The 17,326-nt window shown below is 37.2% G+C and overlaps 1 protein-coding gene across 1 annotated transcript in view; it reads left to right on the forward strand.

Moving 5' to 3' along the window:
• Positions 1-306: 306 nt before the first annotated feature.
• The window catches only part of LOC137633236 (docking protein 1-like), a 25,796-nt gene continuing 8,776 nt past the window's right edge, over positions 307-17,326 (forward strand). Inside the window, exons 1-5 of the mRNA XM_068365432.1 lie at positions 307-756; positions 7,187-7,384; positions 10,221-10,289; positions 10,750-10,843; positions 14,665-14,906. Of these exons, the coding sequence (XP_068221533.1) occupies positions 667-756; positions 7,187-7,384; positions 10,221-10,289; positions 10,750-10,843; positions 14,665-14,906 (693 nt within the window). The 5' untranslated portion in view covers positions 307-666. The remainder of the gene's footprint in view (positions 757-7,186; positions 7,385-10,220; positions 10,290-10,749; positions 10,844-14,664; positions 14,907-17,326) is intronic.

The raw sequence follows: 17,326 nt of genomic DNA on the forward strand, positions 1-17,326 counted from the left end.
ATTTCTTTTATTTTCTATTTTGGCAGTCGAAAATAATTGACAGATAAGCAGTCACTTCACGGATTTCCTGCAGAGCGGTTAACGAATCGCCAATTATTTCGGAATAATTGAAGGCTATATTTTCTGTCTGGACGAAGTATGAAAAACTCCACAAATGCCTCCGATTGAATCTTAGTTCCTCGTCAATTCGCGCTATTGAAGATCATCATGTCACGTTACAGTTAAAGAAAATAAATAACCAACGGTGAAATGCGTATCACAAAGGAATGACGTCAACCAACACAACCGTATCCTGTGCCACTGTCTGGCGGTCGTGTTTTACTCATTAGACACAGTGCAGTGTATCTCTAGAGCATTAGCTTATAGCATTATACAGTATAGCATCTTTCTATTGGTGTCTTTCTCAGAGTTAAAAATGGCCGATGCTTAAAACAGGTTTCCTGGAAGATCATGGATTGATTCGATGTCTAACGAATTTGGTATTTGTAAATTCAAGCCTTTCAGATAACTAAAATTCTTGTGTACGGCACCTGAAACTTGTGTCTCTGAACTTCCTTGAAAAGGCTCTGGCAACGGGTGGACGGCTCGAAGCTGAGAAACGAATCTATAGCGAACTGATTGTTAAATCATCATCAGACATCGGAGAAGAATCTCGTCAGATAGAAAATGGCCCAAGCATCGATCCCTGTAGAGAATTCGCTGGGACAAGTCAAGTCGGGAGACATCTACTTCAGGAACAAAAACAACGTCATAAAGGTATGATGTTTCACGAGGCACAACAAGCATAAATGTTTCTTCTTATCGCCTCTTACACAAAGTTAGCTTCAACAGAGACAGCCAGCTATCCTTACACTTCCTGTGGCACTGTAATCGTGAAGGCGTGGTACCTATGTAATTTCAATTTAGACAGTCTCACACTAATTTTAATTCGCTATCCTTGGTAGTGTTTAATTTTTGCATCCTGATTTTATATGAAAATTTCCTTAATAGAAATGCTGATACGCATTAATCAAGTTAATAACATAAATCTTTTCATATTTTCCGAGATACAAGAAATATCTGGAAACTCCAAATTTTAATTATTATATCAATAAGACTTATGGTGTTTCTTATTTCAATGTAGCATACATTATCCCCAAAAAAATATCTATGCTTAATTAACGTCACTATTATATTAACAGCTACACTGCCATTCCAGATGTCTTCTTCGTTGACTTGGACGTGTACTGATATTGACAAAATCAACTATACATGTATTATGGAAAATAAAAAAGTTATAGGTAGTAGGATGCACAAGGCACCAGTCACCCGTTGAGATAATACCGCTAGAGACTTATTGGGTCCTTTGATTGGCCAGATAGTACTACATTAGAGCCCTCTCTCTGGTTACGGCTCGTTTTTCCTTTACCTACACATACACCAAATCGTCTGGCCTATTCTTTCCACATTCTCCTGTCCTCATACACCTGACAACACTGAGAACACCTAACACTTCACCTTCGCTCAAGGGGTCAACTGCTGCATTAATATTATTCAGTGGCTACTTTCCACCATGGGAAGAAGCTCTTTTAGGTGGTCACTCCGAAATCAAACCATTGTTCTCTAGTCTTGGGTAATGCCACAGCTTTTGTACTAAGGTCTTCCACTATCATGTGGTAGACTTCTCTTGCTTGAGGGTACACTCGAATTATTACTCTTCCTCTTTTTATTAAGTTTTTATAGCTTATTCTGTACATGAAAAATCTATTTTAATGTTATTATTGTTCTTAAAGTATTTAAATTTAATTGTTCATTATTTCTTTTGTAGTTCATTTATTTCCTTATTTCCTCTCCTCACTGTGCTATTTTTCCCTGTTTAAGCCCTTAGACATAATTATAGCATTCAGCTTTTCCAACTAGGGTTGTAGCTTAGCTAGTAATGACAATAATATATAAATCAGGGGTACCACAGGAGTTAGAAAACTATCAGATAAGATCCAAAAAAGTAGACTGAGGTGGTACGGTCATGTCATGAGAAGAGATGAACAGTATATTGGGAGGAGAGTAATGGAAATGTAGGCACAGGGAACGAGAAGGAGAGGGAGACCAAAGCGAAGGTGGGTGGACTGTATCAACGATGACCTTCAATCAAAGGGATTAACCGTTGATAAGGTGTGGGAGAGAGGTAGATGGAGAAAGATGACCAGAAACATCGACCCCACATAGAAGTGGGAAAAGATGTAGACAAAGATGAAGAAGAAGAAGAAGAAGAAGAAGAAGAAGAAGAAGGAGAGTTTTCCTTGTTGTTATTTGTATGCAAGAGAAACAATAACAATAATTCAATTTCACAATGCTGATCAATGTCTTCAAAAGAGAGCTTATACATGAGGAAATAAAGCTTTGGTCGAAAAAGCTTTTTCTTGTTGTAACACATTTTCCTTTTATAGAATATATTAAAAGCTTTACATATACACATTTGTGCAGCTACATACTTCAACTCATACACATATATCTGTCTGGTTATATATATATATATATATATATATATATATATATATATATATATATATATATATATATATATATATATATATATATATATATATATATATATATATATATATATATACAGGGTGACACATGAAAACGGTCATCAACAAAAATCGAATAACTTCCAAAATTTTATTTAGATCGACACAAAACTTTGTGTAGCAGGTATCTCCAAAGTTTCAAGTCTGTACAACAACAACTCTTTGTTTCACTGGCTCTCCAAAATATGCTCCAAATGAGCTCCCCGGTGCTACAGGCACATTTGGATCCGGCGGGCAAAGTTCTCAATGACCCTCCCGCATTCCTCCCTTGTGATCACTCTTATTGCTGTTGTGATTTCTGCCTTCAGGTCAGGGATAGTCTGGGGGTTGTTTCCATATACCCTGTCCTTAAGGTTTCCCCTGAAATAAAAATCTTGGGGGTTCTGGTCCGGTGAATGCGGAGACCACTCCGAGTCACACCTGCGGCTGATCAGTCGGTCAGGGAAACGCTGCTGTAGCCATGCCAATGATTCGTTTGAAGTGTGGGGAGTGGCGCCATCATGCTGGAACCACTGGAGGACCCTGACGACTCCTCTCCGTCGACCAAGTGCTGTCCAGAACTTGCAAGCACCTGGACATATCGCTCTGTTTTGATTGTCACAGATTGCTCGTTGTCGTCCTCGAACCAGAATGGTTCAATGATGCCATGTTTGGAGATGGCGACCCAGGCAGTGCACTTCACCGAGTGTAATGGCCTTTGCAGACAGTGCTCAGTGGGTGTGCTACCCCAGAAGATATTGTTCTTCGAGTTCACGTGACCTGACAACAGAAAATGTGCCTCGTCAGAAAACCAAACATTGTCAAGGAAGTCTGGGACAGCGTCAATCTTGTCGCAAAACCACTAGCACATGATCACTCGCTTCCTCATGTCGTCAGGTGTAAGTTTGTGTTTAATCTGTATCCTGTAAGGATACAGGTGGAGATCTGCGTTCAAAATTCTCCGCACGGACTCCCGGTTGATTTCAAGCTCCTGACTTTGCCGTTGCACAGACTTGCTTGGGCTGCGGACAACAGAGTCTCTGACTGCAGTAATGTTGTGTAGTGTCCTTGATGATTTCGGTCATCCAGAGTGTGATTGTCTGTTAGTGTCTTTACAATTGAGATTATGCACAGTCCCATGGGTTGACCCATCTGTAGATCATTGAGTGGACAGGAAATTCTTGACATCTGAACCGTTTTTTGAATTGCAATTGAGCTGCGTGGATAGACTTCAACCGAAAATATGCCTCAACTATAAATGTCTTTTCCTCAGTAGTCCATGGCATCTCGAAGGCCGAATTTGGTAAACTCTTAGAACATTAATTTTTCTTGATAAATCTGAAAAATAAAAGGAATTGATTATTTATTTCAAAAGTTATTCAAGTTTAGGTGATGACCGTTTTTTTGTGTCACCCTGTATATATATATATATATATATATATATATATATATATATATATATATATATATATATATATGTGTGTGTGTGTGTGTGTGTGTGTGTGTGTATGTGTGTGTGCGTGTGTGTATGTGTGTCTGTGTGTATCAATTACATGCGAATGAAAAAAAAGAATAAAGATAAGGGAATTATGGATGAGGTATTTTCTTGAATCTATTTTTTCCTTTTTTCTTTTTATCTCGGATTTTTTCATCCACAAATTCAATTTTGTTCAGTCTTAAAACGTCTTTGACTTACAATTTCCCTTTACTATTCATAACCCACTTTTTCACTTACATTACCACTTTTTCTTCATTACTCTATCTAACCTTTTTCTTAAAATATATCCTAAAACTTCTCGTGTACTCGGAATCAAGGAATGAATTAAAAATTAGCAAACGAAATGCAAACAAAATTTTTAAACAAAGAAGACGACAAAAGATTTCCGTTTCCTCTCTCTCTCTCTCTCTCTCTCTCTCTCTCTCTCTCTCTCTCTCTCTCTCTCTCTCTCTGTTGAAATGACGTCAGGCTATGCAGAAACGGATGAGAGATTTGATAATCTGACTTTGTATTTTCTTCAAATATCAGGGGTAGCTTATGTTTCTCTCTCTCTCTCTCTCTCTCTCTCTCTCTCTCTCTCTCTCTCTCTCTCTCTCTCTCTCTCTCCTTTGTATTTTCTTCAAATATCAAATGTAGCTTATGTTTCTCTCTCTCTCTCTCTCTCCTTTGTATTTTCAAATATCAAATGTAGCTTCTCTCTCTCTCTCTCTCTCTCTCTCTCTCTCTCTCTCTCTCTCTCTCTCTCTCTCTCTCTCTCTCTCTCTCTCTCTCTCTCTTTTTTGTATTTTCTTCAAATATCAAATGTAGCCTCTCTCTCTCTCTCTCTCTCTCTCTCTCTCTCTCTCTCTCTCTCTCTCTCTCTCTCTCTCTCTCGGGGTAAGTATATTTTTTTCTGTATCTCACTTCATCTCGTCACTTTCAATTTTATTGAAAATATCTCTTTCCCAACATATCTTTTTCAAAGTTTTTTTTCCAATATAACCAATAGCAAATTAAAATAAATTAAAAGGGATAAAATGATACCCAAACTGTTACTAACTTCTTGTGATTCAAATGACCCATTTTCATTGAACATTATCTTAGTTTTACTCATATTCATTTTCAGCCCTACAAGTCGCCTTTCTCTTTTCAAATCTTTTATCATCTTTTGTAATTCCTCTCATGATTCACTAAATACAACTATGTCACATTGATGATAAATATGTTAATTTTCTTCAAGATTTCACATTCTTGTCAAGATAGTTAGTTCCTGTACTTACTGGACAAGGACTGTCAAACACCTATTGATTTTGTCCTGCCACAAGCATCTTATATATTTTATTCTTTCTTCCATCGTGTATTATACATCTTGTATAGCAGCGTATGAACGTGTAGGCCTATTTTATGTTCCATACAAACGCATATGTAGGCATAGTTCTGTGCACAATGGTACATACACGTACACCCATATATATATATATATATATATATATATATATATATATATATATATATATATATATATATATATATATATATATATATATGTGTGTGTGTGTGTATATATATATATATATATATATACATATATATATATTATATATATATACATATATATATATATATATATATATATATATATATATGTAAAATATATATATATATATATATATATATATATATATATATATATATATATACATATATATATATATATATATATATATATATATATATATATATATATATATATATATATATATATATATAATATACATACATAAAAACATACATCTAAAGACATAATATAGGTTGTGGTAAGCTATTGGAAACGACCCTACCTTGCAATCTGTTGGATGGGAGTTCGAGACCCGTTCAGGCTCGATAGTTTCTAGCAGTGCCTGCAACCTCACCATCTTTGTGAGCCAAAGATGGGGGTTTTGGAAGTACCTTATTCGTCTACCTGCTGAGTCATTAGACCTATAGTCCATTTCTTTTAGCGATGCATATTTGCACCGACTCGCGGCGGTGCCCTTTTAGCTCGGAAAAGTTTCCGGATCGCTGATTGGTTGGACAAGATAATTCTAACCAATCAGCGATCAGGAAACTTTTCCGAGCTAAAAGGGCACCGCCGCGAGTCGGTGCAAATATGCATCGCTAAAAGAAATGGACTATAGTACTATACTCAACGCAGCAAGAAATGACAATAATCATAATAATCACCAGCCACCCGTTGAGAGTTGTGGGGTCTTTTGACTGGCCAGACAGTACTACATTGGATCTTTCTCTCTGGTTACGGCTCATTTTCCCTTTGCTTACACACACACCGAATAGTCTGGCCTATTCTTTACATATTCTCCTCTGTCATACACCTGACAACACTGAGATTACGAAACAATTCTTCTTCATCCAAGGGGTTAACTACTGCACTGTAATGGTTCAGTGGGTACTTTCCTCTTGGTAAGGGTATGGTAGTAGGTTGGCCATGGCACCAGCCACCCGTTGAGATACTACCATTAGAGAGTTATAGGGTCTTTTGACCGGCCAGCTAATACTACATTGAATCCTTCTCTCTGGTTACGGTTTATTTTCCCTTTGCCTACACACTCACACACTGAATAGTCTTTACATATTCTCCTCTGTTCTCATACACCTGACAACACTGAGATTACCAAACAATTCTTACTGGACTGTAATTGTTCAGTGGCTCTTTTCCTTTTTGTAAGGGTAAAAGAGACTCTTTAGCTATGGTAAGCAGCTCTTCTAAGAGAAGGACACTCCAAAATCAAACCATTGGGTACTGCCATAGCCTCTCTACCATGGTCTTCCACTGTTTTTGGTTAGAGTTCTCTTGCTTGAGGGTTCACTCGGGTACACTGTTCTATCTTATATCTTATTTCTCTTCATCTTGTTTTGTTAAAGTTATATAGTTTATAAAGTGATATTCATTTTAATATTGTTGTTCTTAAAATATTTTATTTTTCCTTGTTCCCTTTCCTCACTGAGCTATTTTCTCTGTTGGAGCCCCTGGGCTTATAGCATCCTGCTTTTCCAACTAGGGTTGTAGCTTAGCAAGTAATAATAATAATAATAAAAATAATAATAATAATAATAATAATAATAATAATAATAATACTAACGAAACTGTCTTTCCAAACAGAAATTCAAGAAACATTACGTCGTTCTCTATGCCACAGCGAGCAATGGAGTCGCCCGCCTTGAGGTTTACGACAACAGGAAAAGCTACAACGCGGGCTCGTCCTATTGTTTCCTCATCCCTGGATCCGAGGTGGTCGCAGTCAAGAATACTTACAGGCCGACAAGTCATTCGTCTGAGGAACACCAATTCGGATTCTCAGTAAGTCTTCTCGATATAAATTTTTGGAATATGGCCACTGTGGTCCGCCATTGCTTCCGCAGTTGCATTAGACGCGCAAAAGCGAAGAGTTTTTAGACAACTATAGTCGGTTTCATCCTAGCTGGCAGCTGGAGCCGAACCATGGTTTGAAAGATCGTCGCTGATTGTCTGTTGGTTCAGGCATTCTCCCCTCCTGCTGACCCACGACGGAGCAAAATATTGCATATACCCATCAAAAAAGAGATGGTTCAGTTATAGCAACAGACGATGAAGAAAGACAATTTTGGATTGAACACTTTAGTGAGGTTATGAATAGGACATTTGAAGGAAATAATTTTATTGATATACCTGAAGCTGATGAAGACCTTGATGTACCCATGAATGAATTTAGTGTGTTTGAAGTCGAAGCTATCCTCAAAAACCTAAAGAGATGGAAAGCCCCTGGATATGATGGAATAATTGTTGAGATGATACTGGCCGAAAATTAAGGGACACCCAGACTACTTACAAGATTATTTTGTAGAATGTGGCATGAAGAGGCAAAACCTGATGAATGGGAGTTAGGAGTGATGGTGAAAATAGCTAAAAAGGGAGACCTGACTGATTGCAATAATTACAGAGGCACTTACGTCAGTTGTTATGAAAATATATAGTATGCTTATTCTTAAGAGACTGGAGAGAAAGATTGATGAAAAGCTGAGAGATGAACAAGCAGGAATTAGAAAAGGTGGATGTTGCACTGACCAAATTTTCATTTTGAGACATGTTGTACAGCAATGTGTAGAATATAGAAATCCCTTCTTGATGGTATTTGTGGCCTATGAAAAAGCTTTTGTTAGTGTGCACCGGCCAATTTTGTTATGGAATTCCTCTTAAATATGTAAATTTGATTAAGTCTGTTCATGAGCATAGCAAGTGCAAATTTAATGTTAATAGAGTCTTATCAAGTGAGTTTCCAGTGAACAGCGGAGTACTCCAAGGGAATTTGTTGTCCCCAATGTTGTTTATCCTCCTCATGGACTTTGTAATGTGTAGAACAGTCAGAGATGGTGGGGAAGGATTGGACTGGATTGGTGATAGGAATTTAGCAGACCTAGAGTATGCTGATGATGCTGTCCTTCTTAGCAGAACACCACAGGATTTGCAATGTTTGCTTACCTGAATGCATGAAATATCACATGAGGTGGGCTGAAGTTAAAAAGAAGAAAGACAGAGATGATGAGAATGGATTATGCAATGGAAGATGAAATAACACTGGAAGGAGAAAGAATTAATGAGGTAGAATCATTTAAGTATTTAGGAACAATGATCTCCAATATAGGGTCTTTAGAATTAGAGTTTAGTGAAAGATGGAAAAAAGCAAATCAGTCAATGGCTAGGTTAAGTAAAATTTGGAAATAAAATCGCCTAAAATTTCATATGAAAATCAGACTATATATCAGTTTAGTGAGATCGGTGTTACTCTATGGACATGAGTCATGGTATGACAATGAAAAAATCTCCACCAGAGTAAGTAGATTTGAGGATAAAGCCCTCAGAAGGATATTGAGAGTTAAATGGCAGGACAGGATTAGAAATGAAACTATAAGAGAGATTACTCTAGTACCATATATGGATGAGATCATGATGAGGGGTAGATGGAGATGATTTGGTCATGCTCTTCCAACTCCCCAAGAGATATTAGTTCACCAAACGTTTAACTAGGCCCCACAGGGCACTAGAAGAATTGGAACACCCAGGCCTACATGGCTTGGGACTATAAAGTGCGAAGTAGGAGATGACGAATGGAGAAGTATTGAATTAAAAGCTCAAGAGAGAGACGACTGGCGAAATCTAACCGAGGCCCTTTGCGTCAATAGACGTAGGGGGAGATAATGATGATGATGATAATGTTCATTTTTGCTTTATACCTCATTTAGTTTGTCTAATATCTACCTGGTTTTTTGGTCACACAGATTTCACCATTATTTTCCTTCCTTGCATTATTTTCTTAGGTTCATGACATTCAAGACGATTTTTCTACAAAATCCACTAATTTTTATTTACGTTTGTAGAACATTTGTAGGTAAAAAACAACATATAATAAAAGTTGTATAAGTTTTTTCAGACATCGTTTCACTTCATCTCGTATTTTTTAATGTTTTTTAAGATATGGATATATTTTTCAAGGTAATAGTCAGCATCTACCTCTAATCTGTGTTTGACAAAAGAACCAGGTAGATATTCCTCAAAGTAAATGAGGTATAATAGAAAAACGAATATTGTGTACTGTGGACAAATGCAATGTTTTGCTTCGGCGTCTGTCAGCGGGAGGGGAGAATGCCTGAACCAACAGCCAATCAGCGACGAGCTTTCAAACCGTGGTCCGGCTCCAGTTGCCAGGTGCGATGAAACAGAATTTAGGAGACAGAAAGAAAACGGGAATGGAGATAAAATTGGGTTGAGTGAGATGGGGATAAAAGGAACGGGATTGGAGGTAAGGTAGAAGGCTAAAAATTTGGTAGAGTGGAATGGGGATTAAAGAGACGGTTCAAACGCCTTTTAGTTGTGTGCAGTGCACCGTGTGAGATACACTGTAGGTAGGACTGCCTTCCCTTTGTCCCAGCCCTTTAGCTCTTTTCGAAGATAAGCGAGTAGGCCTAGTCAAGAATTCATGGACATGACTGGACAGGATACTGTTCACAAAGACAGATTGGGGAAGGTTTAAAAGCATTTTTTTTTCCTAAACATGTTTCGCGTTTGGTGTTCCAGCCTATTTTTATGGATTTTCAGCTTCCATTACATGGAAGGATAATTGTATTTCGTTATATTTCTAATTTGTTGAAATATTCCACAGATTTCAACAAAAGAAACGCTACACCAATTTTATACTACAGACAGAGAAGATTTTCACGACTGGTTACGGGTAAGTTAACTAGGATGCAAGTAAAGTATCCTTGAATTTATAATCATAATTATCATTAATACAGGTCCAGCCTTTTTATATTAACATCTCTCGATTTATGAGGAGAAATGAGATTCAAAATTCTATTATGAAATAAATGAAAAAGTGATTTCTCTGCATTTTCATTGAACATTATATTAGTTTTACTCATATTAATTTTCAGTCCTACAGTTCTCCTTTCTCTATTCAAATTTTTCATCATCTGTAATTCCTCCCATCTGCAAATCTTAAGTTGTTAAGGTATTCCCCATTAATACTAATTCCTACATTTACCCAGTCTACATTATTAATAACTTCTTTTAAACACGCTGTGAATACTGTAACTTAGGAGATGGTGTCTCCCTGTCTAACTCCTTTCTCAATATAAAGATAGTTATACAGCTATGTAGATTTTTTTTTTATATTTTCTTTCTACAAACAGAAGCTTGGAAAAACCCTCATCTCTCAAACGAATTCTCAGCAACGGAAAACAAATGTCACACTAGAGAACGATGTTTATGAATCAGCTGATTCGTGTAAGTACCAAGTGACGTTTATGTTGTTGTTGTTGTTATTGTTGTTGTGTGTGTATGTGTGTGTTCTAGGTATCATATCTGTAGCTGAGAATATGGTGCGAAAGTTTTTTTTCCAATTATGTGATAGTCAATATTTGTTCATATAGGCCTAGCAGTCGTACAGGAGTGCACGCGAGCAAATGAACGTAGGCTACTGTACACGTACATGTCCAATGATTAATTATTACGTTAGATTGCTTTAGTTCGTCCCAAAGATTTTCATGAAAGATACCGGGAGTAAGGATTTCTGATAATACAATAAAAATTATGCAATAAATAAGTTTATCTTTTAATTGCGTTATCCAATCGGGTCTCTAAATCCTGCATTTGAGTATTAGAACCCGCAACACAATGCTTCTTTTGCTATTTCTCTAAGCAGACAAGGCCAGGCATTGTAACAATTCAGTCGAGATGAAAAATAAATCTCCTAAATATTCGTACAAAGAATAATTACGAACGATGCACACTATTATAATTACAAAAACCAAGGAGGTCTACAACTACGAATAATAATAATAATAATAATAATAATAATAATAATAATAATAATAATAATAATAATAGTGTAACAGCTCACTCTATTCTGTCCTGCTGAACCAGCATACAATAAGCAAGTGTCCATATCGGAATGTCAAGGAATTTTGCTTCATCACCAAAAAATGTATCCTCAACTATGCTTAGATGCAACATCTTTGAGTATTGGCATAACTGCCCAATCAGATCTCGGTGCCATAGTGCAAGCACAATACTAAACTTTCCGAACAGTAGATATTATGACCAGAATGAGAACTATGAATAGACGGAGCGCAGCTCATACAATACATGGGTCAGTTCCAAGTATTTGCTATTTTGTATGTAAAGAAATTGCCACATTGAGTGCTGTTGTATCTTTTCAATTCCAGTTTGTATCCGATACCTCTGGACTAATTTGTGCTAAGCGTGAATAGATTATTGTAATCTACATTTGTTATTCCTTTAAGAATTTTGAATGCCTTTAATAACTGTCCCCTTAGTCGTCGAGTTTGTACATCAAATAAGTTCAAACGTTCCATCTTCCATTAATATCTAAATTGCCTTAGTATTGGAACTAGTTTGGTGACCCTTGCTTGTGCTGCTTCTAGTCTATCTATATCCTTCTGAATACTTGGAGCCCAGAATTAGACTGTATTCTAGACGGGGTCTTACTAGTGATAGGTACAGCTGTAGTACAGTGTCTTTGTTTCTGTATTTGAATTGTCTGTTTATGTAGCCTATTAGTTTCTGTGCTTTCTTTTCAGCTTTTATGCTGTGTTTGGTAAACTTCCAATCATTGCTGGTAATAGTACCGAGATCTTCCTCCTAGTCCACACTTTCTATTTCATTACCCAGGAGTGAGTAATTTGATTGTGGGTTACTATAACCTATGTGCATAACTTTACATTTCTCACAGTTGAAAGGCATTTGCTATTTCCTGGACAATTCCCCTAGCTTCAAAAGATCATCTCTTGAAGCTTCTACGTCTTCTGAGTTCGCAGCATTTATGCTCAATTTAGTATTGTCGACAAATTTCTCTATTCTACTAGTTAATCCTAAATCTATATCGTTAATATAGATCAGAAATAGCAATGGTCCAAGGACGGATCCTTGAAGTACTCCGCTTGTAACAGCTGCCCACTCTGAAGCTTCTCCATTGATTACAACTCTGTTTCCTGTTTGTTAGCCAATCTTCGATCCATTCAACTGGCTCGTCAATGCTGCCTAGTGCTCTAATTTTGACCATTAATTTTTTATGAGGAACTTTGTCAAAGGCCTTTTGAAAGTCTAGGTATATGATGTCAATGTCCTGCTTTTGTCATAAATGCTAAACATTTGTAAAAATTCCAAAAGATTTGTCACACATGATCTCTTTTGTCTAAAACCATATTGGCTGTCTATCAAAAGATTGTTTTTCTCTGTGTTCTACTATTGAATCTACTATAATTGATTTAAAAATTTTGCACGACACTGAAGTTAGACACACTGGTCTGTAGTTGCCAGGTTCTTCTTTTGGCCCCTTCTTTTAGATTGAAGGAACATTGCCTAGTTTTCATCATTGTGGTGCCTTTTTTTCGTTGGCTGTCTTTCGGAACATTTGTAAAAGTGTGGGGTTATCACTTCTTCTAGTTCTATAATCTCTCTTGGATGAATATCATCTGGACCCAGTCCTTTTATTTTATTTTTGACATCATCCATTGTAAAAGTGATTCTTTTTAATAATTGTGGCCCTTCACATTTGATAGGTGGGTTGGGGGGGGGGGTATCGTTGATTCTTCCCTAGTGAATACAGTGGAGAAATAGGCATTCATCAGTTCGGCATTTGCCAAATCACGTGTTATAAGATTACCCCGCCGAGTCTCTTAATGGACTAATGTTGTTTTTTATTGGATTTCTGCTGTTTACATATGTAAAAAATTCTTTGGGATTTTCTTTACTAGCTGAAGCCACTCTTTTCTCTTCATTGATCTGGCCTTTCTAACTAGTTTATCTACTTTTCGGCTTAACTTCTTATGCTCGGAAATTTTATGAATTGAAGTCTGTAGGCCCATTGATTTATGCTTCCTGTCTCAACTTCTTATTGCATTGGCTATTTCTCTGTTGAATCACTTATGTTGTGGAGTTCCATTTGGTAAAATTTTTCAATGCAGTATTCATTTAGCCCTTTTTTCTTTATATATTTCTACAAATGAATCCCATTGTGTATGATGTTCCCTGTTCCGACGTATTCTAAATTCTAGGTGTATTCCTTCAGTTTTATCCAGTTACTATGTCTGAAGTCTAGGTTTTTTTTTATAATTTTCCTTTCTTTTAGATGAGGAATATTTACCTAAAACCTAACTATTTTGTGGTTACTTTTGGCAATATTTTCGCCACCTGAAACATTGGATACTAAATTTTCTTCTGTTGTTAGCATAATATCTAGTATGTTGTTTCCCTGGTTGTTTATCAACCCACTGTTAAAAAAAATCATTGTTGACAAATTCTCGTAGTCTATGTCCCTCTGTATGATGTAAAATTCATACTGTCCCAGTTTACCACTGCATTGAAGTCTTCCATTAGGACAGCTAGCTTATTGTTAACTTCTTGTCCAAGTTGTCTATACAGCTCTTCGTCCTGTTCTTGTGTTTGATGTGGTGGTCTCTATATTACTAGTATGGACATGTTTTTTCCTATGGAGTTGATGTTTGCACCTGTCAGTTCACATTCGGTTTCTAATTTGATTTGTATGGTGTTTAAATTATTTTTAATATAAAGCATTATCCCTCCACCTTTCTTGGTAAGGCGATCCTACTTGAAAAGCATGAAACCTGGGATTTTGTATTCTCTGATAAATTCCTTTGATTTTTCTTGAATCCAGAGAGAGAGAGAGAGAGAGAGAGAGAGAGAGAGAGAGAGAGAGAGAGAGAGAGAGAGAGTCCTGTGTAACTAAAAATTCTGTCTAATGGGTAGTTAGATTTTTTTTTATTATTATTATTCCAGTGTGCGCCTAATAGTGGCTCTATGCAACCAAATGACAATCATTAATGTTACAAAGAAAATCCTATTTTTTTCTATAAAAAAAAACTCATGCAATGAAAGCTAACCAATATAAGGTAATGTACGTAAGTGAAAATTTTATTTGGAGATAGGTCTAACACTGGTTTATTCGCACGAGCATTAATTTGATTTTAATTCTCTCTCTCTCTCTCTCTCTCTCTCTCTCTCTCTCTCTCTCTCTCTCTCTCTCTCTCTCTCTCTCTCTCTCTCTCTCTCTCTCATCCTCGTAGTCTTGAGGGAGTTCCCAGTAACAGTGGGCGTCACAGTCCGCCAAAAGTTCGGCGTGGACGGAGAAGTACGCCTCCTGGTGGAGAGCGGGTTCATCACCCTCATCTCGATGGAGGGAAACCGCATTGCCCGGTGGGCCATTGAACACCTCCGTCGCTTCGGTTACACGGACAACAATTTCCACCTGGAGGCCGGACGCAAGAGTGACCATGGCGAGGGGAACTTCGTGTTCATCACTAATCAAGTAAGGAAATGATTTTTATAGACTAAGCATTGACTCATTAACTGTGACGTTGAGTAAATGTTATCTTATAGACCTTATACCTTTGTTATTTGTCTTGGGCTAGAGATCTCTTGCTTGAGGGTACACTCAGGCACACTATTTCATCTTGTTTCTCTTCCTCTTGTTATTTTGAAGTTTTTATAGTTTATATATGAAATATTGATTTTAATGTTATTATTCTTCTTAAACTTCTCTTATAGCTTATTTTATTTCCTCACTGGGCTATTTTCCTTGTTGGAGCCCTTGGGCTTATAGTATCCTGCTTTTCCAATAAGGGTTTTAGCTTAGCAAGTAATAATAATAATAATAATAATAATAATGATAATATTTTGAAAGTTTATTGAATATTGAGGATGATAGGGAGGCAGATATAATTGCTGTTGCAGGTGTTGAGGTGCCAGTGATGGGAGATGAGAATGAGAGAGAGATTACAAGAGAGGAAGTGAGGAGAGCACTAGATGAAACGAGAGTAGGAAAAGCATCTGGTATGAATGGTGTGAGAGCTGAGATGTTGAAGGAAGGGGGTGTGACTGTACTTGAATGGTTGGTGAGATTGTTTAATATGTGTTTTGTGTTGTCAATGGCACCAATGGATTGGGTTTGTGCGTGTATTGTACCACTATATAAGGGTAAGGGAGATGTGCATGAGTGTTGTAATTCAAGGGGTATTAGTTTGTTGAGTGTGGTGGGAAAAGTGTATGGCAGAGTACTGATTAATAGGATTAAGGATAAAGCAGAGAATGCAATCCTAGAAGTACATGGTGGTTTTAGAAGAGGTAGGCGTTGTATGAATCAGATTTTTACAGTTAGGCAGATATGCGAGAAATATTTAGCAAAAGGTAAGGAGGTGTATGTTGCGTTTATGGATCTGGAGAAAGCGTATGATAGAGTTGATAGAGAAGCAATGTGGAATGTGATGAGGTTATATGGTTTGGTGGAAGGTTGTTGCAAGCAGTGAAAAGTTTCTACAAAGGTAGTAAAGCATGTGTTAGGATAGGAAATGAAGTGAGTGATTGGTTTCCGGTGAGAGTGGGGCTGAGACAGGGATGTGTGATGTCGCCATGGTTGTTTAACTTGTATGTTCATGGAGTGGTGAGAGAGGTGAATGCTCGAGTGCTTGGACAAGGATTGAAACTGGTAGACGAGAATGATCATGAATGGGAGGTATATCAGTTGTTCTTTGCGGATAATACTGTACTGGTTGCAGACTTGGAAGGGTAAGTGAGTGGAGGAAGTTGAGAGTTAATGTGGGTAAGAGTAAGGTTATGAGATGTACGAGAAGGGAAGGTGCTGCAAGGTTGAATGTCATGTTGTATGGAAATTTTCTTGAGGAGGTGGATTAGTTTAAGTTCTTGGGGTCTGTTGTTGCAGCAAATGGAGGAGTGGAAGCAGATGAACGTCAGAGAGTGAATGAAGGATGCAAAGTGTTGGGAGCAGTGAAGGGAGTGGGAAAGAATAGAGGGTTGGGCATGAATGTAAAGAGAGTTCTGTATGAGAAAGTGATTGTACCAACTGTGATGTATGGATTGGAGATGTGGGGAATGAAAGTGACGTAGAGACAGAAATTGAATGTGTTTGAGATGAAGTGTCTGAGGAGTATGGCTGGTGTATCTCGAGTAGATATGGTTAGGAACGAAGTAGTGAACGGGTGTAGGAAATGAGTTAGCAACTAGAGTGGATATGAATGTGTTGAGGTGGTTTGGCCTTGTTGAGAGAATGGAAAATGGCTGTCTGCTAAAGAAGGTGATGAATGCAACAGTTGATGGGAGAAGTACAAGAGAAAGGCCAAGGTTTGGGTGGATGGATGGAGTGAAAAAAGCTCTGGGTGATAGGAGGATAGATGTGAGAGAGGCAAGAGAGCGTGCTAGAAATAGGAATGAATGGCGAGCTTCCTCCGGTCGCCTTGGATGACTGCTGAGGTAGCAGCAGTAGAGGATTCAGCATTATGAAGCTTCATATATGGTGGATAACGGGGGAGGGTGTGCTGTGGCACCCTAGCAGTACCAGCCGAACTCGGTTGAGTCCCTCGTCAGGCTGGGAGGAGCTAGAGAGGAAAGGTCCTCTTTTTATTAATATGTTTGATGTCGGCTACCAGCAAAATTGGGGGAATTGCCTTGGTATATGTATGTATGTATGTTTTATTATTATTATTATTATTATTATTATTATTATTATTATTATTAGCTTAGCTAAGCTAAACAACAACCCTAGTTGGAAAAGTAGGATGTTATAAGCTCAAGGGGTTCAACAAGAAAAATATAGCCCAGTAAGGAAAGGAAATAAGTAATGAACAATTCAAATAGATAATAATAATAATAATAATAATAATAATAATAATAATAATAATAATAATAATAATAATAATATTATTATTATTATTA

The sequence above is a fragment of the Palaemon carinicauda genome, chromosome 42, assembly GCF_036898095.1.
Source record: "Palaemon carinicauda isolate YSFRI2023 chromosome 42, ASM3689809v2, whole genome shotgun sequence".
Taxonomy (NCBI): domain Eukaryota; kingdom Metazoa; phylum Arthropoda; class Malacostraca; order Decapoda; family Palaemonidae; genus Palaemon; species Palaemon carinicauda.